The following is a 27,455-nucleotide window of genomic DNA, read 5'->3' as shown; positions in this document are numbered from 1 at the left end:
CTCCCGGAGGAACATTCCCCGGGCGCCCGTCCCGCCCCGCTGAGGGAGCGGCGGGGCGGGACGTGCCGCCCACATAAGGCGGGCTCAGCCCGGGCTTTTCGGGGAGGAGGTGGCAGTGGCGGCGGCAGGAGTTCGTTCGGGTGGAGCCCGTCATGGAGCTGGGGTGGCTGGTGTGTGGCACGGCGGTGCTGCTGCTGCTCCACGTCCTCATGGAGCTCAGCCCCGCCGTCAACTTCGCGCTGCGCATCGGCTTCTACTGCGTGCTGTGCCTGGTGTCCTCGGCGCTGGCGGCCGCCGCCTGCCTGCTGGTCAACGGCGGCCGCACCGTCAAGAACATGAGGTGAGTGAGGGGGCACCGGGGGCGTCGGATGAGACCCCCGCTGGGGACATCGGGGTCAGCCCCGGAGCGCTTGGTGGGGTGCTGGCGGCCTCTGTTACATCAGCCGGGGTCCCCTCTTGGCTCGTGGCTGAGCCCTCGCCCCCAGCGAGCCGCCTTTGGGGATGAGGTGCCTGGAAGGTCCAGACCCCACACGGGGTTTGGGTTTGTTTTTTTTGAGGGGGAAAGGCTACAGGACGGCAGTGTTTGAGGGTGGCAGAGCGCTGAGCAGGCTGCGCAGGGAGGTCGTGAATTTTCCCTCTCTGGAAACATTCCAAACCCACCTGGGTGCATTCCTGTGTCACCTGCTGTGCGTGACCCTGCCTCGGCGGAGGGGTGGGACTGGGTGATCCCCCCCCCTTCCAACCCTGACGATTCTGTGGTTGTGTTTGGGGTGTTTCCTCCGTGCCGAGGCAGAGGCCGTGCCCGGCAGGGTGCCATGTGCTGCCCGGAGCCGGCAGCAGGGCAGTCGTGCAGCTGCTGTCAGCCCGTGTGTCCTGACAGGACACCCGGCGCAGGGGCTGAGGAGCTGCTCTCGTCCAGCAGCTCCTCTACGTGCCAAGGCACATTTTAAGGGCAGAGATGGCACTTCTGCTGGCAGCACAGGACAACTCCGTTTCCTGGATTTGCAATCCCATAGGCAACTTTTCACCTCCATATCTGGGCCGGGTTATATGGGTGCAGGGGAAAGGGGAGCCCTGTTGCCTTATTACATCCTTTTGGATCAAAGGTTGGGCAGAGTCTCAGCAGGTGGAGCTGGACTTTGCAGTGTGGCTCTCACAGGAAGGACTCAGGGCAGAGTGAGTGGGCACAGGGCACTGATGTGCTGCCTCGAGGGCTCTGCCCTGCCCACCCCAGCCTGTACTGTGGTCCCAGGCTCTGGAAGCAGCAGTTTGCTCTGGAATCTCCTGCCTATCCCTGTCTCCAGCTTTGGTTGCCTTGGCTCATTCAGGAGCAGCTTTCTAATGCACAACCATCTTTGCAGCTGGGAGAATTTATGATGTCAGTGATAGAGATGCTCTCTTTTTAATTCCTCCCCAGAAATAAACCCTCTAAATTTTCTGTAAACTTAAAGGAATTATTTGGGAACAAGAACTTCTTGCATTGGATAATGCCTCATTTTGAAACTCTGAGCTGAGTTTTTGCCAGAATCACATGCTGGCACTGGCTGATGATCCTTGTGATGGATCCCAGCCCCTGGGAGGTCTGTGGCTGAGGTGATCCAGCAAGTTCCTTATTTCTCCAACATCCCAGTCTGCTTATTCCAGCTTGAGAAAGGAGGCTGGAGCAGAGCATGTGCTGGTGGACAGACAGTGATAACAGTGTCACTGTCTGGCGCAGAACACCCCGTTCTTGCTGTGCTCCTGGCTCCAGTGCCAAGCTGGTATGGCTTGGAAGAGGTTGCCCTGGGTGTCTGATAGAGATAGAGCTGTTTATCTAGTGGTGAAACCTCTTGTAAGGACTTCAAATCTGGTAAGCAGATTTCCTTAGACCTTGAAAACCAGAGTATCCCAAACAGGCCTCTGGGATAGCCTGTGGAACACAGCACGTGAATCTGGGGGCTGCTGGCTTTCACACTAGGACTGTTATGGATGCACTGAAAAGCCACATTCCCTCTTATTTTTGTACTCTTTGCATCTGGCATTATGTACACCGGGTTTACAGCTCTCTGCAGCTGTGGCTGCACCAAGTCTGGATCGTTTATACCGAGAGAGAAGCTGTTTCTGGGGTTTAAGGAGGGTCGGATCCATCCTCTTAACCCTGTGGATGACGTGGGCAGCTCAGCAGGGCTGCTGGTCACTGCTCTGAGCTCTGCCCCTTTGCCTCTTTCAGTGGCTCACACCATATCTTGTGCAAGGGAACACTGGCTCTGGACTGGCAGGAGGAAGCCGGATGGTTGCTCTTGAGTAATGTGTAACCAGCCTCTCCCGGCAGCCACTGAGCAGTGTGACTTCCAGAGCAGTGACCTCTTTTTTGGTTGGCAGTCAGAAGGGAGGAGAAGTGTGATTTAGGTCAGCCTGGTGGCATGGCATCCCCCATGACCTCACTGGTTTGTGTCACCCTGCCTCTTCTCACGGGCAGCCTCATCTCTTCACCTGAGCTACACCCCCAGAACCTTGGAGCAGGCCCGTGGAGCTCTGGAGCTCTGCATTCCATACACCTCCCTGTGTCCTTTCTCTGGGTGTGACCATAACCTTTGGAGCGAGTTGAACTGAGGACTGATAACAGTGTCACCCGGGGGCATTGGCCTGGCCTGAACTCCAGTGTCAAAGCCAGTGCCTGGATGGTCTGCATGGCAGGACACCCCACAGAGATGGGAACCCCACTGTGGGTAGGAGCAAGCTGGGGAAAGTCATGTGGCTCAAGAGCAGATGGCAGGGATGTGGATACTTTTGGAGAGCAGATGCTGGGAGCTGCTGCCAGGATGAGGTGCTGTCCAGGTGCTCACCTCCTGCTCTGGGTGACAAGGATGCTTCCCAGGAGGATGCTGCTGCACAGCTCTTCAGCTGGACCCTGTGGTGGGGTGGCAAAGCTGACACTGTCCCTCTGTCTCCTCCTGTAGAGAGGAAAGCTCCATCCCCTGTCTGCCAGGGAGAAGGTGTCCCTGAGGCAGGACATCCAGGTGCTTGCTGGAGGGCAGGTCAGCTCCTGAATCAGCTCTGGGGGAGAGCAGAGCAGAGCTGGTGGCTGTTCTTGGGAGCTTTGCTCACGTGCAAGTTTCCTCTGCCACCTGTCCTGGTAAATGGCTGCTCCCCTGCCCAAAATAGCCCCTGCGTTCTGCCAGCTTCTGGCTGTGTCCTTTGGCCCAGTTGGAGGGTCCCCAGGTCCCACCTGCCTGGGGGTGGCACAGATGGGCCCTGCTGCCATGGGCTGGCAGGGGCTCGGCCGATGGGCCTGGGCTGGGTGCGCTTGGCAAGGGCATGGCAGCCTGCTCCATGTGTTGGCACGGCTGAGTGGAGCTGCCAGTGTCTCCCAGCCGGGCCCCCAGCCCTGGGAAGAGCTGAGAGCTTTGTCAGACCTGTAGATCCACTGGGGAAGGGAACTGACAGGCAAAAGCTTGAAGATGTGTTTGCCGGGGGGCACTGGGCCTCTGCCAAGCTGCGTGGGGAGCATCCTGATTGCTGCTCACATCCTTGGGTTGTGCAGGGAAGTGTCTCTCACCTCCATTCCCCTCCTCTCTTGGACTCCCATGAGGTGATGGCACCCCAGGTTTGTTTGTATCATTGAGCAGTGTCTTCCAGCACTGAGAGGAGCAGAACGGGCAGAGCCTTCCTTGGGTGTTGGGTGTGAGGGCTGATCCCTGTGTGCTGGGGAGTGGCAGCTCCTGGGAGAACTGTTTGAACAACTTGAGAGGGGGCACTGATTGCAAGAGGAAGACACTGGTAGCACTGGAGCAGCCCAGAGCCATGGCACAGGCGAAAAGAACAGCATTCCATGAGTGGGACTGGCTGCAGGAGGAGTGGTCCTTTATCCAGTGCTGAAAACAATGTCTCCTCTCCTGGACTTTGGAGGGTTTCCAGTGTGCCCTCTTTGCAAGGCTCTCACAGCTGCACTAGGCTGGGCTTGCCACTTCCAAAGAGCCTGTTGTGAGCTGATGCTGTCAGCTTAAAGGAAGCATGGGCTACTGAGTCTGGCTGAACCAGCCTCAAAATTACAATCAGCTTCCCTCAGGCTTCCAGTAAAATTCCCACACTAGGAGTAGAGAGGACTTGGCATGCAACTGAAGTACCTTGAGCATGTGGGACCATGAAGGGCAGACACCTGGGTGGACCAGAGGGCAAATAAGACTGGAGGTTCTCTGTCCTATCTCTGTCCTAGAGTTCTTCTTGTCTCCTCCCACCCACCCTGGGTGTAGCAGCCCCTGTCACCCCCCTACCCCATGACTGACTGCTCTTCTCTTCCATAGAATCATCAAAGCTGTGGTCAAGACCTTCAAGTATTTCTTTGGCCTGAGGTTTGAGGTGAAGGGGCTGGAGAACTTCGAGGTGGAGGGCCCTGCTATCATTGTGTCCAACCATCAGAGCATCCTTGACATGATGGGTGAGGAGCTGGTGGGAGGGAAGGAGCAGTTCTCCTGCTCACCATCAGAGAAGTCCTGCTCGTGTGTCCTGGCCAAGCAGCCCCTGCCCTGGCCAGTCTGTGCTGCAGAGCCAGCTGGTCCAGCTTCCCTGTCAGTGCTGGACATGGGAAGGGTCTCTCCTCGCTCTGAGCAATCCCACACTTGTGCAGCACCCCAGGTGCTGCTGCCCCTTGGCTGTTTCCCAGCTCCCTTTTACATCCCTGCCTCGCTGGTGGCCTGGCTGACCCAGCATGTGTGTCAGTGGCCCTGCTGGGCTCCCTGGGACTGAGGACTGAGCTGCCTCTGGGGGGTTCTTGCTGTCACCTGCAGCCACCCTGCTCCATAACACTGCTGTGTGCCAAGTCTCCTGCTCTGCTGGTGGCAGCGGAAGCCAGGATTGAAACAAGGCACCAGCCTATCCCTGTCCCCTCCCAGCCTCAGCTCGTGTCCCTGTCCCACCTGAGGTGCAGGCAGGCAGGGTGACTGCTGGGTCTTGCCCTCTGCCATCCCATTAGGGCTGATGGAGATCCTGCCTGACAACTGTGTCCAGGTGGGCAAGAAGGAGCTGATGTACACGGGCACCGTGGGGCTCATCATCTACCTCGGCGGCGTCATCTTCATCAACAGGAAGAGCACCAGCAGCGCCAAGATGGTGATGGCTGAGGTTGCCAAGACCATGGCAAATGAGAACGTGAGTGTGGCCGTGGGGCTCAGTGGGGTGGCCTGTGTCTGGGCACCCCGGGGTGGCACGGGGGCATGTGGAACTCCTGGTGCTGGCTGACCTGGAGTCACAGCCACCTGCAGCTCTTGGCAAAGCTGACTGGCAGCTCGGGGCACTGCAGGTGGATTGCTGGAGTTAAGCCTTGTCTCTCCCATGTGCAGCTGAAGGTGTGGGTGTACCCAGAGGGCACAAGGAACTGCACTGGGGATTTGCTGCCGTTCAAGAAAGGAGCATTTCACCTCGCTGTCCAGGCACAGGTAACAGTGCTCTGCCCCTGCACAGGCACCCTGAGTGCTTTTGCAGTGGCATTCCAGGTTGGTCGTGCAGTGTGTGGTTTATTTGCTCTCAGGTTCCCAGGTAACACCTCCCCAAGTAAACCACTGTTAGGTGTCAGAAGTGCTGCCCAGAAGGAGCCAAGAGCCTTTTCCATCCCCTGTGGGAGTGACCTGACGCTGGGGACAGGTGGCTGCAGGCAGTGGAGAGCTGCCTTTTCCTCTCTGCTGCCTGCCCCAGTCCCAGTGTTCCATCTGCAGGGCAGGCACACTTGACCCTCATTCCAGGCTTTCCTGGCAGTGCCTGTGCCCAGGGGCTTCTGGGGGCATGGCTGTAGCCCAGAGCTCCTTCTGGGAAGGGAGCCCAGCAGGTGCTTTCCTGGGGAATCCCAAAGCTGTCGATGCATTTCTCAATCCCCCAGGTTCCAATAGGGCAGAGTTGATTCAGGATTGTTAATGCTCATGCTTTATAGCAACATCTGGGCTTGCTCTGTGTGGAAATAGCTGCTCCCTCCCTGATGGCCATATGGCACTTCTTGATGTGTCTTTTTTCCCCAAAATGACAACATCCATGAGCAGTCAGTGGGGGAGCAGGCAAACAGCTCCTTGGTTTCAGCCAGCCAGAGCTATCCATGCTCTCAGAGGGGGCTGCTTGTCTGGGCAGGGCACTGGGGCAGTGTGCCAGGGACTGGGATGATTTGAGGCCTCAGGGGAAATTGGTTACAGCAGGGATTCTGGAGAAGGGAGTAGGTGCCAGATCCCTTGCTGAGATCGACTACCTAAACCCAGGGTGCAGCCTGTGTTGTACCATCCCCATTCCTGCCTGGGTGACGCAGCCAAGGCAGGGCCTGGCAGCTGCTGGAAGGGAAGGATGTCAGTGGAACTGGTACCCGCCTCTGCTACACCCCCTGAGTCACCTACTGTAGATCCTGTCTGTGTTATCAGCGTGGAATAACGACTCTGTGCCTGCCCTCCTGGCCCTGGCTCTGCCTGAAGCTTCCCCGGGAGCAATCGATGGCAACTGGTGACTCCTTTTCTTAGAAGCTGAAGGCACAGCAGCTGCCTTGCCCCAGACACGTGCTGGTACAGCAGGCAGGGCCTGGCAGAACAGGCATCCTGCAGTGTTTGTTTGCAGGACAGACAATACCCAAGCTTTGAAGCCTGGCTTGGGATGAGGAGCCCTAAAAGCCAGTGCTGACCTGAGGCTGAAGTGGAACTTGGCCCTAGTTCTTTGAGTATCCCTGTGCCTTGAGTTGCTGGGGAGTGATTTTGATCCTGTTTGACTCCTAATTGTCCCAGCCTTTGGAAGTGGGTCTTGCTGTGTGTGCCCTGTGTGTCTGAGAGCCAGGCCAGGTCAGCTCTGCTATGTGGGATTTGCTGCCTGTCTCTGGCCAGCCCTGAGTTGCTGCAGTGCAAGTAACTCCTCTTTTTCTTTCCTTCCCCAAGGTCCCCGTGATCCCTGTGGTGTATTCCTCCTTCACCACCTTCTATAACCCAAAGACGAAACTGTTTACTTCAGGTACCAAAGAGTCACTTGGAGACAGTGTTGATGTTGCCTCCTGTGGAGATCTGGTTCCCAAGGGTGTGGGAGGGAAGCAGAGCTGGGGTGAACAGGAGGAGTCCCGCTGGGAGATGTTTGGAGTCAGTTCAAAGCACTTGGCACCAGAGCCTGGGCTGGGTTAGTTCAGGAAAGGCTGTAATTAAATACACTGAGGGATGTTTTCATTAAAGATTGGATACCACCTCTCCTTTTCTGGGCAGGCTCTGGCTGGGGTGGCAATTTGGGGCACAAGGGGAGTATTCTACTTGGCACAGCTGTTGGTCTAACCACAGCCTCTGCCTGCACTCTAGGGACTGCCTGAAGCCCTGGGATGGGATGAGGGCTATGCTGGGACTGCCCAGGGCAGGGAGCAGAGCAGGGAACAGAGCTCCTGTGGCATGTGGGTTTCTCACAGGCTCCTCTCTTGTTCCCAGGCAAAATCAAGGTGGAGGTTCTGCCCCCAATAGAGACCAAAGGCCTGACATCAGATGATGTCACCGACCTCACTGACAGATGCTTCTGCACCATGAGGGAGACCCTCTTCAGGCTGTCGGGCCGTCCAAGCGAGGCCAAGGACTCGTCCTAGAGGCTTCTCCAGTGATGTCACCATGTGGTGGTGGCTGAAGGGACTTGTTTGTTGTTGCCAAATACTGAAGGAACTTCTCTTCCTCTGCAGTGACTTCTAACTCTGGGAACACCGTGGACTGGCACACACAGGGTGTCAAACCAGCACTGAGGTTTCCCTTCGAGCGGATTTGTCTTATGGGTTCATTTTCTCACTATGAAACGTCTCCTTTTTCTGAATTTCTCAGGCATCAAACTTGTGCTACCAAAGGGCTCAATGACCAGAGGGGTGAGTTCCGCCAGCTCAGGCAGCTGGCATGGGGTGACAGCAAAAACCTGGCTGGAGCCTGGGCTCTGCCTCACGTGAGTGTCCCTGCACGTGTGTTCCTGCAGGCTCAGCCCTGTGATGTCCCAGATGGAAACCACCAGGCAGCAGTTTGTATCTGCACAACCTTGATGCTCAGAGAGGGCCGAGAATCGGGTGAAAATGCAGATTTGGCTTTTCGGCAGCGCTGGGAATGCAGTGTCCTCCCCGGACAGCCCAGAGCACTGCCACCTGGCACAGCGGGACTCACGGGCCTGTCTCCTTGAGATGCCAACCCCATCTTGTTTTGGGAAACTGCTGGCAGCTCCCTGCCGTGGTGGCGGCTCAGCCTGGCCACAGTCCCGGTGCCTGCAGTGCCCCCTTACAGATGCAAAGGGCTCTGTCGGGCTCGTTTTGTCACTTGTCATGGTCAGCACCGGCCGAAAGATGGTGCCTGTCCCGCGTGTCTCTGCCGCTCTCCGAGGCTTGTAAAACCCCTCGGAGCCACAGGGTGGGTGAGCTGCAGCTGGAACGGGGCTTAAGAGGCTTCACCTCTCCCTTCTGGGGACATGAATTCCTTTCCCGGTCAGATAAGGGGATTCCCCTGTGCTTTGGGGTGATGGATGGACCAACAGAGCTCCTGGATCCCTCACTGGGAACTGTAGAAGTGTTGATGCCCTCAAAGGCTGGGTCAGGTCCGTGGTTCCTTTACCTTTAGCTCTGCTGTTCATGGCACAGGGGACCTTGGGATGAGCCACCTGGGGCTACTCAGGTAACCAACACGACCAGCTTTTGCAGCCTGTGTTAGTGGAATTGCAGTTATATGGTATTTTGGGGTTAAAGCCTCAACTGGGAAAGGCAGGGAATTCTGTGGAGGGAGCCCTTGGGCCGAGCTGGTGCTGGCAGGGGCTTTACTGGAGGGGCCTTATGGTACAGACTCAGGGGTCAGACCCTCTGTGGGATGGGTCGGGGTGGGAGGATGGGAACCAAACCAGCACTTTGTGAGAGTGGCAGATAAAGGGCTGTCATGGAGGATAAACCCAGGAGGGCCCTGGGAGGGCTCCTGAGGGATGGTAACCATGTCTGACTCCTGGGAGGAGGCAGCAGTGCCTCTGTGTGCAGTCATCTGCTGTTCACTTTTAATTGGGTTGAGGATGTTATGTGCTTTACAAAAAAAATTACACCTATGATTATTTAAATAAAGGAGCCTCCTGGTCTTGTGTGGGAGCTGAGGGAGGAGGATGTGGGGTCCTGATCCCTCAGCTCTTGCAGGGAGGGGATTTGGTGATTGAGGGGCAGTGGGGGGTCCCTGTCCCTCCCTGTGCCCCCCAGGCAGAAGGGCTGTGCTTCTACTCCCCAAACCACAGGGATGGGCACCCACTCCCCATACCCAGTGCAGGGACCATGTGTACCTGTCCCCTGCCGTGACATCTCGGGGCTGCAAGGACTTGTCCCCACCTTTTCCATGTGACAGCAAGGAGGGGCAGTGTGGGGAAGCACTGCCCTGCTCGGGCCAGGCCTGTGCTCTGCAGGGCAGGCGGCACAGCCAGCCCTGTGCCCGCTGCTCCCTGGGAGAGCACGGCCTGGCATAATGCTAAGGAAAAGCCAGGCAAAGCTAAACAAACTCAGCTTCACACACAGGCAGTCTGGCACAGCCAGGCACTCGTGGCACGAGGTAAGGCATTTATTTGCTGCCTCTCCAGCAGGAAAGAGGGGGAGATGTGGAGGGCTCGGAGTCCAGTTTGGAAGTAACTGCGTGACCTTTGATAAGGTGAGCTGGAAGAGAAAATTATGGAGATGCTGATGGGAAACCAGCCTTCTCCTGGTACCCTGTGCCTTCCTGTAGATGATGAGGCTTTGTCCCCAGCCTGGGGCTGGAGAGTGAGATAAGAGCTGCGGATGCACTCGGCTTGTTCCAAGGCCTCGGGTGTTCAGCTAGAGTTCATTCTTGCAGGAACCTGGGAAGATGGAAAAAAAAGAAACAATTCAGCAACATCCGTAGCCTGGGTTTGGTTTGTCTCTTTTCCAAGCAGATTGACCTTAAACCTCTGTGAATATCACCCACACTTGCAGCTTTCCCTTTGGCAAACAACCCTAGGCTGCCTCTGTCCCACCACACTCGGGAGTGTCACTCTCACCTCCCTGGTGTGTCACAGTCCTTGCCTGGGCCCTGTGTGCAGTGTCCCAAAGCCAGTGACAGTAACAGTGACAGTCTGTGCTGGATCAAGACTAATTCAGACTTAGAGGGGCCAAAGTGGTTATGGCTTCAAGAGCTCTCCTCTGGTGCCTTTGCTGGTGGTTTAAAGAGAAAGTAGTTTTTCTTGGTCCTCACACACACCCCCACTGAGCAGCTAATTGGGGAGTGCAGTTTTATTGTAGCATTCAGTTGTGAAATGCTTCACCAGGCACAGAACGTGGATGGCTGAGTAACTCCATGGGATGCCCTGTGAGCCCCAGGGCTTGCTGGAGTATGACAGGACAGTTTTGTGTCCTCCAGGGACTTACAAGACTATGAAAGGGGACAAAAACAAGTTTTGCTTGCTGGAGCAGGCTTGGCAAAAATTAATTTCAGCACTTTGGAGTCATCCCTTGGAATAAATCCATGTTACCTTGTGATACTGCTCACATTCCTCAGTGCTGTCACTAATAATATGTACAGAGCACTACTAGGAAACTCAGTCTGCTGGAACACTCCATGGTTCTGATAATTACCCCTTTCTGAGATGCTTTTTAAGTGTCTATTTGCAGCTACTTTGTCTTCAAACAAGTTCTTTGAATTCTTTTCCATCTAAGCCATTACTGAAAGCAGTGAACTGGGACTGGATATGCCCTGAACCAGTTTCCCTTGAGTCTCCTGCCATGAGCTCCAGGCTGTTGCTGCACACCAGCTCCTGAGCTGGCCCAGCCATGCCTAGTTTCTGGAATTATTTAATGGGAAAATGAGCTGCAAAGAGCTCCCTATCAAAATAAAGTGTTCACATGGTTGTGCTCTGCTTGGAGTCAAACTGCCACTCTCCAGAGCACCACGGGGCCACAAGGGGATGCTGCCCCTCTCTGTGGTGCCATGGGGGGACATGCCAGGCAGGACCCCCCCACCTCCAGCCACTTCACCCATGGCAACTCTCACTGGGGTCTCTTGCTCAGTTTGCTACTTGGGAGACCCTCTCTGGTGCACTGCTTGGTCTGCAGGCTTCAAAAAGAAATGCCCAAAACTTCCCAGGCTCGTAAATCTGCCAACTTTTGCATGCTCCCTAAATTTCCCTGATTGACTTCTTGGACTGTTAATTTCCTAAGAGCTGGGAGTTCTTTTCTAAGGACCAAATTACAAGGATACAGGAAGGGACTGCAGCCACGAAGTGCTGATTGCCAGACGTGACCCACTGCTCACAGTGGCTCCCTCTGCTCTGCCCCGCAGCCACGTTTCCTTGTGCCAATCTTACAGTTTTTGGCTGCTACACGGGCAGTCAGATGGTGCAGCCACAGAAACTGCTTTGAAATGAAGCTAATGGGCTGTTTGTGTTCATCTTTTATTAATTGCAGGCTGCTGAGCTTGAGGGAGATCTAGATTAACAGTGGCATATGTGTTACTGATCTCGCTGGCCCACATCTGCTCACCGTGGCCAGTGTGGGTGGAGGGAAATCCTTCAGCCCTGATTTTCCAGGCACTTACATGTTTCCAGCCGCTCCTCGAGGAAAGAGATCTGCTCGCTCAGGGAGTCAATTCTGTCCAGTTGCTGGAGGGAGTGGGACAGTCGGCTGATGGGGTCTGTGCCGACATCCTCCGGCGCTGATGGCATGAGGTTGTGGAAAGGGGCCAGCACCAGCTGGAGTTTCTGCAGGGAGAAGGGGAGCCGTGAGTGTGTCTCCCCCACACCAGGAGGACCTCCTGAAGGAATGCAGCACCCACCAGGACAGGTCTGTGGGGCTTTGGTGGTGTTCAAAGGGCTGCTGGGCTGGAAAAGCCGTGGCGTGGGTGCTGCCGGCAGCGTGGAGCACAGCTGGGATTGCTGCTGGGATCGCTGCCGAGGCCAGCACTGTGTTAAAAATAGAGCTGGGGAAGAGGGAAACCCTGGCTGTGAACAGCCCGGGGTGGGAGCTGGCTCAGCACAGCCTCAAGCAGCAACAGGGCAGGGCAGAGGGGTGTGCTGGAAGTCACCTGCTCCAGCGCTTCCACTCGGCTCCTCAGGTCATTCATTTCTTCCTTCACTTCATTGGAGGGACCTGAAAAAGTGACCAGGGGAAGGTCAGTCAGTAAAAGCCCATTGTCCAAGGCAAAGTGGAAGGTGCTGGGGAGAAAGACATCGCTGCAGGACTCAGGTCAAGCTCTGCTGTTTTTCCCTGTCCTCCCAGTGAGCCCCCAGGGTCTGCCCTGCCAGAATCAGGCCCCGGAGCATCAGATGGATCCAACACCTGCTGCAAGCACTGGCATCTAGTCCAGCTGCTAATGGCAGAGGCTTCTCCTGCTGCCAGAGCACCTGCAACAAAGCGGGGGATTCTTCAGGTAATGGGGTGATGCTTGAAGGACAAGGTGTCTGGTGGAGCCTGGCCTTTGGCACCCGTGTTGTCAGAGAGCACCCGAGTGTGCCCCATCCCAGGGTGGGCACAAGGAGTCGATCCTGCTGAGGGCCCAGGACAGGGACAAAGGCAGGCATGGCACATGCAGGCAGTGCCCTGCTCTCCCAGGTGTTTGCTGCGTGATGCCCGTGCTGGCCACAGCGCATTATTACTCACGGTACGAGTTTGAAGTGTCACAGCGCGTACCAAAAGTAATAATGGGCCGTCACCAGCGCCGCTCCTCGAGGCTCCGGACCTGCCCTGTGGGAATGATGATGGTGATGGAGAGAACAGGCACATCCCGGACACCACAAGCCACAGCCAGGCTGTGTCACCCTCACGGATGGATTTGTGTGCAGGGGAAGTTGTTTGGGTGGGAGAGGGACTCCTGGGCCACCGACAATAAAGCTGAGGGGTTCTCTGGCTGTCGTCCCCTCTCCGGCCACAGCTGCTCCAGCCGGTGACGCTGGGTGTTAACCCCAGCTCTCTGAAGGCCAAGAGCAGCTGGGGCTGCACTGGGGGGACAGGTTACCTGCTTGGCTGAAGGTGTCCATCTCGGGCACTGGCACCAGGGGCTGGCAGTCCTTGTCATCAGCAGCGAGGGCAAAGCCATCCTGGCACGTGCAGCGGTAGCTCCCGGCTGTGTTGACGCAGAGCTGGCTGCAGCCATGGCTCTGGCTGGCACATTCATCCACATCTGAAACACAGGAATGACTCAGTGAGGGCAGGAGGGATAGGGGTGAGTGGCACAAATGGCTTAGGCATGGGGGGCTGCAATGGAATTCCAGCAAGTGTCCCCAGAATGAGCTGGTGTTTGTGCAGGACACAGCTCTGGGTGTCTCAGCACCACCAGCACCCGGGACAGCCCAGCTGGATAAACCTGTGCTAAGCCTGAGAGGGCTCTGGCCTCCTCCCATCTGCCCACTCCCCCCACAACAGAGCCAGAAGCAAAAGCTGTGGCCAGAAACATCCCGGCTCTGGCCAGGCGGGCGCAGGCAGCACCCAGCTCTCATCCTGGATTTACGGCCAGGGTTTTGGTTCCAGCCAGCTGTGGTGAGGAGCCATCAGCCTTTCAAGTGTGTACAAAACCCAGTAACCTCTCCTCACACGGGGGAGTTATTAGAGCTGTTCCCACAAAGCAGAATGAGCTGAACCGCTTCCCACGCCCGAGCACTGTTTTAGGCAGTGGGAAAATCTTTTCCTCCTGCGCTGGAGCCGGAGCTGTCAGTGATGGGCTCAGCCCTGCCTGGCCCAGCATGGGTCAATGCCACATGCTCCTCCTCTGCCTCACAGGAGGGTGGAAAGCTGGGAGAAGCTGGGAAACACCACGACAGGGGCTTTGCACCACTGGTGTGCACCACCCTGCCCGATTTCCCTGTGCTGTGAGGAGCATCGGGCTGCTCCTGTGCTGGAGAGGAGCCTGGTGCCTGGAGACTGCCAGGCTTCCCTTCCACCCCTGGATATTTACGGATTTAGTCCCTGCAGTAAATGGGTGTCTTAGTTTACAGCGAGAGTTTACAAAGCCTGGGAGAGGGAGGATCACAAGCACACAACCTCGGGCCAGCCCCACAAGGTTTCTGTGCTGCAGAAAGGCTCTTGCTGATGTGCTCAGAGCTCTGCTCGCTCTGACCAGAAGGGGAGAGAAAATGTGGGTGCCAGGGCTGCACATGAGGGCTGGGAGCGCTGAGGCAGCCAAAGGGAGGTCAGAACTCCCCTGGGAGCCAGGCTTCCCATCCTTTCCTGGCCAGACCATCGGGCATCAGTGCCATGGAGTGACACATGTGGCTGTGCATGTGTGTGCACCAGGCATGTCCCGAGGTCTGGTAAGGAGCCACAGTGCTGGTCCCTGTCCCCACTGAGGGGTCAGTGCATGGTCAAAGGACAACCAGAGCCCTGTGGCAGCAGCTCTGATGCTTCCCAAGGTGAGCTCTTCCAGCAGCAGCACAGGGAGCAGGGAGAAGAGTGACATGGCCAGTACCTGTCTGGCAGGCTCGCCCCGTCCAGCCGGGTGGGCAGGCACATCTGCCAGGGAAGGTGCAGCTCCCGCCGTTCTGGCATGGTACCCAGCAGAGAGCTGTGAGAGGAAACACCAGCACAGCATCACCCAGCAGTTCTGGGGGTCCTGAGCTCCCCCCTCCCACCCTGGATGCAACGCACACACTGCACACCTCAAAACAGACACCAGCACCAGCCCAGGGGCAGCAAAGACAGGGAGGAGGGTGATGGACTGAGCTTGTCAGGGGATGGACTGACTGCTGCTGTGGTTTGCATTTGTGGCCTCCTGAAAGCATTTCTCTTCCACTACTGCTGATTTATGTGGAAAGGAATTACTCGCTTTATTTATCCTCTGTTAACTATAGAGGTAATGAGCGATCCCAAAGGAAAAAGGCCCAAGAGGCAGCAGAGAAAGGCTGGGAATTAATCAGATATTGAACTGCATTTGGTTGTGATGTTTAAAATATAAATGGTTTCCTAGAGAGAGAATCCACCTGACAGGCAGAGTGTTGGTGAATGAGAGAACTGGTCCTGGGCTTCCTCCAGGAACACAAGGGATCTGGGGATGAGCACTGGTCCAGCAAACTCTTACCTCTGTTACAGCTGAGTGTGTGAGTGTTTGCTCTGCTCCAGCCAGGACAGCACGAGGCCACGGGCTCGGGCAGCTGCCTGTACCTCTGCCGATAGGCAACTCTGTAGATGGTCCTGCAATGCAAGGATGGGGCTGAGCTGGGTGCCAGAGCACCTTCCTCAAGCCTCCATCCCATTCCCTGCACTGGCACCCACCACCAGGAGCATCGTCCCTTTGGATCGAGGCAGGACTGCCCCCTCCCGCAGCCCCCCTGGTTGCTACCACACTGGGAGCAGGTCTGTGGCACAGGCAGTGCCCTCACCTGTAGGTGCTGCAGACACGGTGGCCCTGGCAGGTGGTGAGGTAGGGCTGGTAGACGGGCTGGACGTGGGACTCGGTGTAGGCGCCCGCCCGGCTCTGCGGCGCCGCGGCACAGACCCTGCGGCTGAGCAGAGGGGACAGGGTCACATCTCACCCCCCAGGATGGGGCCTGACAGCCCCTCTCCGCAGAGGGCGAGTGAAACAGCAGTGCCTAATTGCCCCAGTGCCCTGGGAGGCCACTTCAAGCTGTTTTGGGGCACTGGCCTAAATCTGGAGCACTTTGGGCTGCACAGGCACTTCCTCCCCTGCCCCTGTGCCAAGGCACTGACGTCTCCTCGAACACTCACCCAGCACGGTCCTTCTGTCCCAGGGGAGCAGTCAGGACTCAGATTTAGGGATGATTTATTTATTCCATTCATCATCTCCATTCCCCTAAAATCACTCACTTTCTGGGTGGATTTTTCCTTTCTGAGACTTTTGCATTCCTGAAACGGATGCCTCTGTGGTCACTAAGAAATTAATGACTTCACAGGCAGGGTCAGGCTCACCGCAAAAAAAAATAGAGGCTAGATGAAAGGGGCCCTCCAGCCTTCCTAAGATAACTGTTATCCAGCCAGAAACTTTCCCAAGGTTAACAGCCAAAGTAGTCTCAGTTAAATACCCTCTTTTTCAACATTTTTTCAGCCCAAGCAGGTCAGTCCCACTGAGGAACTCATCCCCTCATCTCAGCCTCCCAGCTCAATTAGAAACTAAAATAAAAAGCCTGGGAATTAGCATGGACATCAGATGGCTTCCATTAACTCCAGAGAACTCCTCTCAGCCTCGTGATTAATGTTATAGAAAATGCAATTTTTAAATGGCAATTGTTTGCTTTGCAAAATTTAGAATAAAGCTCTGGTTGCAGCCTGTGCGTGAGAGTGAGGAATTCAGCTGTGGTTTTAGTCCCAACCAGAATGTGAAAGGTTTGATGCTGGAGGAGCATTTCAGTGTAAAAACAAACTTTGTAGAAAATGTGAGCTGTATCTAGAGGTGGAAGTTGAGCTCCAGCTCCTCTTGGTTGGGGAAGAATCTGGGGCACTGAGCTCTGGGTTTCCTCTGATGCAGTGGGAGCTGAGCTGTGCCTGCCCAGCCTGTGCTGGGATCCCAAGTGCCAGGTCAGACCCTTTTCCTGGAAAGGGAAGGGAAATTGCTGAGTTTGCAGGATCATGGACCACAGCACCATCCTGGGGAGCACAGGGCATAGCAGGCACCAGCCCACCAGGGCATTCCACACCCGTGTCCCCTAGATGTTGTGTCCATCAGAGCTGAGAGCTGCATCCTCCTCTGATGGGAGCTGCATCCTCCTTTGACAACTTGTTCACAAGGCTCAACTGCTGTGATTGATAGCAAGATTTCACAAACATTTTTGTGAAGGATGTGCTTGAAAGAGACAACAATAATAATTCCTGAACAGCTCAGGGTCTGATCACCTTTTGACTCTCACGGACAAAAATCCCAGAGTGTCTTTGTGTCCCTGCCTGGAGCTAAATGGGCATTTTCTCTGAGAGGTTTTCTAGCTTCAGTGAAAAAGCAAACAACCAGCAAAGGGCTGCCAGAGCCTTTTTCCACCTCCTGACCAGCCTGGGGAGCTGCCCATGTCCATGCTGGCCGAATAGGGCTCTTCACCTGGAGAGGATGTGCCTCACCATGACATGCACATGGGCACGCCCGGGAGGTGCAGACAGAATGGGGCCTTACCCTGCCCGGGCAATGCCATCGGTGCTGGTGGTGCTGAGGATGAGGAGGAGTCCCAAGAGGAGGCAGCTGAGGTGGCACATGTCCTGTCCCTCCCACAGCACCCCGGGCTGTGCTGCACGACCGGCTCTCGCTCTTCAGTGGGATGTGCTGCCTCCTACCACATGTCCCGTCCTTCAGTGTGGAACCCTGCAAACAAGAGAAGAGTAGTGTGAACATGGATGTCCTTCCCCAGCTGGTGACATCTGACAGAGCCGTGGGGACACACCCCTGGAAAGGGGGGAGCTCCTCCAGGCACAAACCCACCTTTCCCTACTCATCTCAATATTGTGGCGGTGATTTAGCCCAGGGGATGCCTGGAGAGGCTCTCACAGCACCAGGGTCCACTCAGTCATGTGTTGAGAGACAGGGAAGGGACCTGTGTCGCCTGAAACACTCTGCTAATTCTAGGCAGTGAGGGCAAAACAATGGCCCCTAATTTCTTAATCCACACAGCATTGTAAAGCTGTGTTTTCCCACCACATAACACATGAAATCTGATCTTCTTCCCTTTAAAATACAAGTTCGTGCCAGAGAAAAGTGCTGCAAGGCCATATGTACCGTCTGCAGAGTCAGATCTGAGCCGCAAATAAAGAGCTTTTGATTTTCTAGCCGAGGACAAACATGAAACAAGGCAGAAGAAGGTCAGTAACAATATCTAATTTAAACAGTATTGCATTTAAACAAACCAGTTGGCCTCCGGATGGCAGCAGCTGAAGGAGGAAGAAATAAAGAAACCCACCTTAAACATACACCAATTAAAGAAAGAATCTGTTGTTCTGATTAAACCTTGAGAAAAGGGAGGCAACACAAGAAACCTCCTTCTGAGACTGGAAATATGGTCACTGCAAAACAACTTGCTAAAATCCCCAAGTGCTGTGGGGTGGGATTGGACTGGAAAGTTGCAGGTGGATCCCCAATCTCCATTAGGATTAATTCCTAACTCTGAGACAACTTGTTAGGGATAGCCACCATATATCTGTAGACCCTGCAGGTCTCAAATCCCTCCTCTGAGGCACTCAGGATCATCCTTTCCTTTGTGCAGGTAGAGAAACTTAAACATGGAAAGATGGAGACTCACAACTAGAGAGAAATGAGTCTGGTGCTTTCCTGTTCCTTAATATCAAACATCAACTATCAAATGTCAAATATCACAGCATATTTCCATGCAAGCCCAGTTTTGAGGATGTAAGGAGGATTTTGGTGCTACAGAGCCTGTAGTCCTCCATTCTCCTCCAAACATAGTAATAAACTTCATCTCCTAATGACTGATTTATGGTATTTCCACCACCAGGAAAGCAAACCTTGCTTGACCTGCAGGAAAGTTTTTGAAAAGTAGTGAAGAAGCTTTCTTTTTCCTCAGTTCTCCCGGAGACATCCCAAGGACACTGGTGTACAGACACACTAACTCCCCTCTGCTCCGCCAGCCAGCTTTTCCCAGGGCTATACTGGGACACATATTTTCCCTACAATCCCAGATCCCCAGGTTAGCAGTGCTTCTTCTGAAGTCTCTAAGTCAAACTCTGCCAACCATCTCCGTCCTCCCACAGGATTCCCGTGGCTGCCATTGGAGCTTTCCCTGTGGGGACAGCAAGAAACACAGGGCACGAGCCTAAAATATAGATGGTTTGTTTTTTCACTTTGAAATGGAGCAGCACTGCCCTACCTCGAGTGGTCAGAGGATCCCTCTGGGTCATAAAACTATGGTTGCTTCGTACAAGAAAAAGTTGCAAAAGTGCAAAACATGATAGTCTATACTTGTCTTTTTTATAAGTTTATGAAAATCAGCCTCTTTATAGCCACTGAAGATCTTCCAACCTGTTGCCACCACCTATTCTAATATTGCTCTTTTAATGCATATAACTCAAGAAAAATCTTTTTATGCTTAAAAAAAAAGAAATAGTTTTTGGTCACTGCCTTTGTAGTCCCTCAAATGAAGAGGTCTGGCAAGTGAAACTATGTGGGTGCCTCTAAGTTTCTGCTGTTTCAGGAGTCAGCAAAGCCTCCTTGGCTGGCCACGTGCTCCCGTGAGTCTGGGGATCCTTCTCCTGCCAGCCAGAAACATTCCTATAGCTCTCCTAAGTCTGCTCTTGCCTCACCTGCCACAGCCACCAATGGCAAACACAATCCACCGCGCAGGTGAGCAGCACTTTGTGCAGCTCTGCCCATGGAACCAAGACTAAAGATCCAGCTGATGGCAGCAGGAGGAATCGAGCTCTGTCTGCAAAGGGATGCGAGACAATCCAGCCCCTCGGGAGGATGCAATAAACCTCACAGGCTGCACTTTTCCCAACAGCCTGGCCTGGTTCTGCAGGTGAAACCGTGGCTCCAAGCCGTGCTCTGGCCCTGGCCTGTGCCCTTAGAGCCAAACCCTCCTGCAAACCTTAAGAGTCTGCACCAGCCGCAGGGGGATGGATTGTTCCTTACAGACACCTCCAGCTGTTCCCTGCTCAGGCTGGGCACGGCACGCGGTGCGGGCGGGATGGAGCGGGACGCGGGGATGCGGGCACTATGGAGCGGGGAGAAGGGAGGGGGAACGGCAGAGGGGGCTCCGGGGGTACGGCACAGTGCGGCGGCACATAGGGACACGGGACCGCGGGGGCTGCAGGGACACCGTTATCACGCGGGGGCTGCGGGGACCCGGGAATCACGGAGCGGGCTGCGGGGACCCCCAGAGGCCGCGGGGGGCTGCGGGGACGCGGGTTTTCGAGGATCTGCAGGGACCCGGTGTCCCGGGGGGCTGAAGGAACTGCAGGGACGCGAGTATCCCGGGTGTCACAGCGTGTAAAGGGACGCGAGTGTCCCGGGGGGCTGCAGGAACTGGAGGGACACGGGTACCCCGGGGGACTGCCGGGACGCGGCGCAGGGATGCTCATCGCGGCCGCAGTAGCCCCATCCCCGCTCCCCGGCATTGCCTGCAGCCCCGCAGCCCCTCCGCCGGCCCAGGGCCCCCCCCGGCCGCCCCCCCAGCGCTGCGGCACCGAGCCCCGCTCCGCCGACACCCCCCGCCCCTCCCCGCCGGGGGATGCGGCCGCGGCCCCTCCGGCCGCGCCGGGCGGTGCCCGCCGGGACTCACCGGTGGCGGTGCCGGAGCCGCGGAGTCGCCGCCGCGCCGCGGCCCCCCGCGCATTTCCTCCCCCGGCCCGAGCCGGTCCCTCCGCCCCGGCCCAATGAGCTCCCGGCGGGGAGGAAAGCGGAGCCTCCCGGCCGGGGGGAAGCGCCGGGGCCCGGGGAGCCTCCGCCTGCCCCCGCCCCGCCGGCCCCCGCCGGCCGCCACCTGCCCCCGGCGCCCCGGGAACATCTGGGGACACGGCGAGACCGCCGGAGAAATCAGTTCTTGCGGGGGGGGAGTGATGCGGGGATAGGGCAGGACCCCCCCCCAGGAGCCCAGCCCGGGGCGGTGGGACACGCTGGTGGTGCGCCCCGTGAGTTTTCGCTGCCTCTGATGGAGACGGGATTGCAGGAAACCCCTGCCCTGGATTGGTCTGGAGCCTTACCTGGTGACCCCACGTCAGGCTGAGCCCCTCAGCCCCTGCGTGCCCCACACTGCGAGGACACGAGGTCCCTGAACCCCCTATGGCCCAGCCCGCCTGGGTGGGCAGGGGATTATAGCAAGAGAGAGAGATCCCAGCGCAGCCCCCGGCCCCTCGCCCAGGGGTGTTCAGACTCGCCGGGGAAATGGTCCATCGCCAGTGCAGTGCCCAGGGCAAATTTATTTCTCTTTGCTAAAAAATATTGTGGCTGGTTCCGCACTCCCCACGAGCACATATAATGTTAAGAGGAGACGTGTTTCCCTAGGTTAGAGACCTGGTCCGCAGCCTCCCGCCGTGCCCCGTTAATCCCCCTGAGCTCATTACAACACCGAAGTCCTGCAGAAGCCGGCAATAAACTGCCAGGACAGGGAGGCTGGTTTTCAGCGAGCCCTAAAGGATGATTACAGGATTCCTTGGAAGCTCCCCCAGCTGTGGAGCCATGTGAGGATCAACCCCAAGGGTGACACACTGGGCTCAGCTCCGGCTGGGCAACACCTGCCCCGGGACAGCTCAGGCAGCCCCATCCCAGCTGCCTACAGGCTGCTCCTCTTAAAATGCCCAGTTATTTATCAAAGCAGTTCGGTTTGTGCCAAATTGCCACTTGTTTTGTCTACATTTTTGTCTGGAAAATTAGAGCACAGAGGCTTATTGTTTTTCAAATGACTTAGGCGCCTGCCCATGCACAGAGCCATTCTTGAAGATAGCGGGGATCTGATGTGCAAATGAATGGCAGGATACAGCCCCCTGGGAATATTTGTTCCCATTAAGTTTTGTAATTTTTTTGAAAGCATGTAAGCATTTAAAGGAAATATTTACCAGCTAAACAACAATGGTGCCAAAAGGGCAACTGAGATCACTGGCCCATCCCCTCTATTTCCTCAGGGATACGCTGAGGCCACTGATGGAACTGGAGCTGTCTCGGGTCGTGCTGCACCCCCCCGGGAAGCTGATGGGTGCTGGTGTTCTGGAGTGGGGCTCCCCGTGTGAAAGGAGTTTGGTGGGATTCTCCCTGAGGAAGAGAACAGAGGGGAATCCACCCTGGGATGTGCTGGGATCCCTCCCAGCAGCAAAGGAAAGGCTCGCTGGTGCTGGTGGAAGCACAGCTCCACGTCACACAGCATCTCATGCAGCACAGGCGGGGTTGCTCACCCTGTGGATCCATCCTACCTCCCGGGAATGATTTCAGCTCATTTAATCTCCTAAACACGAAGCAGAGGCAACTTTTCCCAAGAGCCTTGAAGGGACGGTAATTATCTTGTTATGCCAAGAGTGTTACTGTTTTTTCTGGTGTACGGGGGAGATGAACAGAGCCTGAATTATTGCCTAATAATTGCAAAATGCATTTGGAAGCCAAGGGAAAGCTTCTCCGTCTGGCCATGCTGAAAGCACAGGATCTCATTTTGCAGCCGAGGCACTCACCTTGTTCACGGTGCTCCATCATGTGTCCTGGGCAGGGATCCTTTCCTTAAGGAGCATCTTGGTTTCTTACTGTCAGGACAGAAAAAGCCCACTGTTACACTCCCCTTGTCAGGTAGGCAGAGACCAGTGACCCAGCCCTTGCCCATGATGGACCTGGTGTGGGATGCCCTGGACACTCCCAAAGGTGTGGAGCTGTGGAGGATGAAACATTTGTGGAGTGGGGTGGAGGATGGAAGCAGGATCGTGACTCCCTGTGGCACTGGCACTGAGCTCACACCACTGGTGTGCCAGAGGCACGGACACTGTGACACCGTGGTAGGGCACAGGGAGGCCCTAACTGCTTGGGAAACCTTTGCTTGAGTCCCTGAGATACCAAGTGTAAATTTGATGGTGAGGAAGAGGATGGACTCATCCTTCAGCTCTTTGCAGGACACCGCCCAGCACAGGACCAAGCACACCACCTTCCAGGGTCCCCATTAGAGCCTTCTCAGCCATTAGGCAATTATTCCCTAAGTGCACTGAGCATTTTAAAATTCTGCCAGTATTTTAATTGCAAAATATTTGCTTCGCAGTTCCATTTATTGGGTCAAACCTTTGCTCAAGCAAGTGCCCGTGTCAGCTGCTAAAGAACTGCTTATAGCCCATTAAAAGAGCATTTAATCCTCCGCTCTTATGTGCTAATATTCATTATGCTGGGAGGAAATCCCCCAGGACACTGCCTGGCAAAGTTCCCTTGGAAGCAGAGGAGTTATGCCAGTTCAGAGTGGGGGAAGATCAGATCTGTTGGCACCGTTAAGGTCAGTGTGATGAGCTTCTGACAAAGGCAGCAAGGGATTTTGGCTCCTGCCTGCAAGGCTGTCTGAATTTGAAGTCCTCCCTTGACCAATGTTTTACATTTTTCCCCCACAGCTTTCTCCCTCACACACTAGAAATGTACTCCCACGACATCTAATATTAATGCCTGTCTCCAGGCCAAGAAAGAAATGTTTCTGCCCAACCTCCCTCTTAGATTTAACAATGTCAAAACCTCCTTGTCTCCCACTGGTTTTACCACCAGCGTGAGCTGAGAAGGACACCGAGTGCTGGCCTGGAGCAGGTCTCAGGCTGAGCACTGGGCTGGCTGTGAAAGTCAGATTTTCACCCACCCCTCTGTTTCCTAGAGCCTGTCCCACAGACCTGCCAAGCCCAATGCACCTGCCTGGGCATCCAACATCCCCCTGAGAGCATCTGTGGTGGATCAAGGCATGGAGCTGTGGGCTGGAAGTGGTCCCCTCTGTGATAGAAGAGCTTGGAGGGTGTGAGGTATCTGGGTATGAGGGGACTTAACTTTGCTCTGGCTCTGTAGGCACAAAAAAGGAATGATAACAGAAGAGAATTAATAGGAGGTCAGCACTAAAGTCCCACATCAGAGAGGAGCACTTCCATCCCATCACAGAAAACGGGACGTGCCCCGGCACACGAGCACTGCCCCAAACTGGGGCCAGAGGTGCTGAAATGGCAGATGGATGGGGGGACAGGCAGGAGAGTGACACACATACAGATGCAAAACTTTTCAGCTGCTACAAGCCCTGGCTGACCCCGTACCTGCTGTGGACAATGGGCTCTCACTGGCCTCTGCAGGGGTCTGGCACAGAACTGGAAGCACTTGCTAAAGCAATAGGAATTTTTGGTGCTTCTCAAAAAAAAAGAGGGAATGGCTTTTCCTGTTCTAGGACAAATTCTGCTCAGGTTTTTCATAAGGCTGTTTGTAAACTTTACAGTTGAGTTGAGGCTTTGGAGCAGCCAAAGCTCTGCAGAGCTCTGTGAGGAAAACGACCTCCCACTATTCTATTATGTCCTATATTGTTCTCAGCTGCGTCAGCTGCAGACCAGTTATCTCAGTGGAAATCTAGATGAGTCCACTGATGGCAGTGGGATAAAAACAGGTCAAATCAAGAAAGATACTTGGCCTGTAGCTCTCAGTCTGTTGTCACCAGTTGCCCAGGGCTCTGTGTATTATAACCGAGACTGGAGCCCCACAAAGTGGTATTTTTTTTGCCTGAGTAAGGACTTAACAAGCATTAAGTGTCTCAGGACAGGTGTATTATAACTTAAGGTGACCATGGGGACAATCAGCAGCCGAGCTGCAGCTGTACAAAAACAAATGCAAGAACAGGGCAACATCCCATAGCTAGGTTTATTTTCCTTTGCATGCACACTTGAGCTCTTATTTACATTTAGAGAAGGCAGCAGTGGCTGCAGTGTAAAAACTGGGAAATGATTCATCCCACCCAGGAATAAACTGAATTTTGCAGCTTTCTGTGAAATTTCCCTGGCAAAACACGGCATTAGTCAGCAGGGAATGGTCTCCCACCCCACTTCCCCAGTGAATCACTCCAGAGGAGAGCATGGGAAGTGCAGCGGGATAGCAGGGAGATGCAGGACAGCTTGGTCCCTGAACCGTGACCATCCCAGGGAGCAGCTCAGCAAAGAGCATTTCCCACAACAAATGCTCTGATTTTTGCTCTGATTATCCTTCTCTTCCAGGAGAAAATCTCCAGCTCCAGGAACCCGTACGAAGCAGAGCTCCTCTCTTCCCTCACCTCCCAGGCTGTGAGCTGAACGGGGATCCAAGAGCTCGCTTCAGGAGAGAGGACAGAGCAAAAAAAACATTTCTCGTCACTCCCTTCTCTTTGCAGAGACGCTTTCCTTTCCCTGTCTGGTCTGAGACCTCTCCCCTGGTGTTTTGCCATGACCCCCTGCTGCTGGTGGGGCTGTGAGGCAGGTTGGTTTACCCTAATTTGTTGCAGCTTGTAAATCTGCCTCCCCCGGGCCAGCCCCATCTGCAGCAGCAGAGCCTGGGAAACGCCTCAAATGAGCCTCCAGACCAGATTCATTTTCTCTTTCTTACCTCCAGGGAACCTTGTGAGAGATGGCAGTGGAACAGCAGAGAGGGGAGAGTAACTCCATCGGCAGATCACAGGGAAGAATACTGAGAATCTGCCAGGACAGACTCCGTGTTTTCCACTCCTGCCCAGAGGTGGACTATTTTTGAGGATGCTCAGGATCCATTTGGACTTCTGCCTCACACAGCTTCCCAATCCAGTCTTAAATTAATTTCATCACTGACAAAGCCTTTTTGTTTCTTCTTATTTTTTATTCTCTGCTCAGTGAATTGATTCCACGAATGTTAGACCCTTGGAAAAAGTATGCTGGGTTATTTCTACTGAGAGCATTTACTGGTGTGGTTCTGCTCCATATTCCCACCCAGCCAGCCAGTGCCTGGGTATCTCAGCTGCTCTTTTATCCCAAAATACAGGTGGCTGAAAACAGACAGCATGAAAATCAGCCGGCTCCATGGCTGTAAATTTGGGAGGCTTTGCTGAGCTCCAGGCGTGCACACCCGGCACACTCCAGGCTCGGCTGCTAGGCAGGACAGAGCCTTGGTGTGACAGGTAGGAGAGTCCCTGCCCACATCCCTGTCCTGCCCCTCATCCTGCCTGGATCTGGGGCTGAATTTGGCAGCACAGAGAGGAGACTGGCAGGCAGAGAGCACGGGGGGAAGGACGGACAGCGCGGTGGTGTATCAGTGGTCAGAGAGCAGACAAAGGAAAAAGGGAAAGAGTAACAGAAAGTGAAGAGATTTGCTAAGAATTTGCAGCCATCTCACAGGAATTTGTGCAAGTGGAGGTAAAATTTACCCGCGGAGTTCTCTGCTCCTGGAAAACATTCTGAGTGCCAGTGGGGTGAATTAAAAATAACAGTGCTGGAGGCTGAGCTCCACTCTGAGCAAAGCAGACCCAGCCTCACCAGGAGCTCAGATGGAGGATGCTCTCCACACCTTTTTGCTTTAAAGGACGCTTTACACACCCTTGTGCTTTGAAGGATGCTTTACACACCCATGTGCTCCAAAAGATCCTTTATGCCCCTGTTTGCTCCACGCTGCTCCATTCCCAGGGCTCCTACCATCACCTCTGCCTCAGCAGGGGCGAAATCACCCAGAGCCCGCAGGGTCTTACCTGGCAAGGACACACTCCCGCTGCCCCAGAGCCAGCCCCACATCCCATCCCATCCCATCCCATCCCATCCCATCCCATCCCATCCCATCCACCCCATTCCCATTATGGCTCTACGGTACCTGTGGCACCCCGCTGTCCCCCGCCGTGCTGGGAACAGCCCCAGTGCCGTGCTCCTGGATGGCTCCCGGTGACCATCCCTGCCCAGCCACCATGGGTCCAGCGGGCCCAGGCACCCGCCCGGTGGTCCCAGCATGGCCAGCTGCCGGCCATGCACAGGCAGGAGGTGGCTGCTGAGGTGGAAGGGCGGCTTTTTATGCTTTTCTTCCTGTATAAATCAGGCCGGGGATGGACAATCCCAGACAGGACTTCCTGTGTGTGTTGTGAGCTGATAACGGGCGCCGCGAGGAGAACAAACACAGCCACCCCGCACCCCGAGGGGGAGAGGGGCTGAGGGGCAGGATCCCCACACCGTGACCACTGGGGATGGACACGGGGGGCTGAAATGGAGAGGAGGGAGACATGAGTCCCCAGGGACACAGGGAGCGACAGGGCGGCCGCCCGGGCTCCCTCCTGTGCCTCACACCAGGCCCAAGGTGGGTTCCTGCCCCCTGCCCTCCCACCTCACTGGGGCACATTTCGGCAGCACCCCTCACAGACACCACTCGTTCCCCCTCAGAGGGGGTGGATCGGCGGCAAGTGGGGATCCCTGTCCTCCCTCACAGCCCGTGCCAAGTGAGGCGGGGTTGGCGGCCATCTTGTCATGAGGGACCATGTCGATGTTACGCACCAGCAGAGCGTGTTCTGGGGTATTTGTGACCCCCTAAAATTTGGGTTACAGCACTATGGTCAATCAGTTTGCTGGATGGCTTGTCACCCCTGTCACACTGTGCCTGTGTTGGGAAGGAGCGAGGTACACGCATTTTGGGTGACAAAACCTACAGGACGTCACCCAGCAAAGATGGCGCCTTCAGGACCAGGCAGCAGAGCAGCATGAAAACAACTGCCCTGGTGCCCTAATTTTCAAGCCCGTTCTGCGGCAAAACTGATTATAATTCCAAAGTTAATACACGTGTATGTGTGACCTTGGTTCTGGGTGACCAAAGGAGGAACAACACAGTTTGTAATTGGATTTTGAACCTTTGATCAGGACCATGCTAAGAAAGGAGACATTTTAGAAGCATGAGGGCTGTGGCGGAGGCAATTATATGTCAACCCTCAAGACTCCCATGGCAGCCCGTGGGTTCTGCCCCTGTCCTGGCAGAGCACATGGTGTGGGTTTAGGGACACGTGCCATGTGGGGCTCCCCTGGAGCAGGGCTGTGTCCCCGGCTCGTGCCGCACGTGCCGGGGTCCTCCCGATTGTGCACAGGCTCACGGTGAGCACAGGATTACTCCCACCCTGATTCAGCAAAACAGTACTCTGGGCAAGTCCCCTGGGAGTTGCAAAATATTCCT

At 55.4% G+C, this 27,455-nt stretch overlaps 2 protein-coding genes across 8 annotated transcripts; one reads left to right on the top strand and one right to left on the bottom strand.

The window, feature by feature from the left end:
• Positions 1 to 87: 87 nt before the first annotated feature.
• Positions 88 to 9,015, top strand: AGPAT2 (1-acylglycerol-3-phosphate O-acyltransferase 2). The gene is made up of 6 exons (XM_027650276.1): positions 88 to 340; positions 4,284 to 4,417; positions 4,952 to 5,127; positions 5,319 to 5,414; positions 6,876 to 6,948; positions 7,404 to 9,015. The coding sequence occupies exons 1-6, from the start codon at positions 153 to 155 to the stop codon at positions 7,553 to 7,555; spliced, it is 819 nt and encodes a 272-aa protein (XP_027506077.1). The 5' UTR covers positions 88 to 152; the 3' UTR covers positions 7,556 to 9,015.
• A 469-nt stretch (positions 9,016 to 9,484) lies between these two features.
• Positions 9,485 to 27,241, bottom strand: EGFL7 (EGF like domain multiple 7). 7 transcript variants are annotated; one of them, XM_027650275.1, is made up of 10 exons: positions 24,894 to 25,987; positions 22,004 to 22,072; positions 17,016 to 17,201; positions 15,280 to 15,402; positions 14,979 to 15,091; positions 14,370 to 14,465; positions 12,924 to 13,088; positions 11,994 to 12,058; positions 11,508 to 11,670; positions 9,485 to 9,795 (listed from the first exon to the last, which is right to left on the bottom strand). In XM_027650275.1, exons 3-10 carry the CDS (start codon positions 17,093 to 17,095, stop codon positions 9,773 to 9,775), a joined length of 828 nt encoding a protein of 275 aa, XP_027506076.1. In that variant the 5' UTR covers positions 17,096 to 17,201; positions 22,004 to 22,072; positions 24,894 to 25,987; the 3' UTR covers positions 9,485 to 9,772. The 7 variants fall into 7 exon arrangements, with proteins under 7 accessions (XP_027506076.1, XP_027506071.1, XP_027506074.1 ...); XM_027650270.1 differs by lacking the exon at positions 9,485 to 9,795 and adding an exon at positions 26,121 to 26,476 and having other exon boundaries at positions 9,802 to 11,670; positions 24,894 to 25,179; XM_027650273.1 differs by lacking the exons at positions 9,485 to 9,795; positions 24,894 to 25,987 and adding an exon at positions 26,789 to 27,241 and having other exon boundaries at positions 9,802 to 11,670.
• Positions 27,242 to 27,455: the final 214 nt, after the last annotated feature.

Source organism: Corapipo altera, unplaced genomic scaffold (genome assembly GCF_003945725.1).
Source record: "Corapipo altera isolate COAL_440 unplaced genomic scaffold, ASM394572v1 268, whole genome shotgun sequence".
NCBI classification, from domain to species: domain Eukaryota; kingdom Metazoa; phylum Chordata; class Aves; order Passeriformes; family Pipridae; genus Corapipo; species Corapipo altera.
Note: the sequence above shows the minus strand (reverse complement) of the source record. Positions and strands in the feature narration are given on the sequence as shown.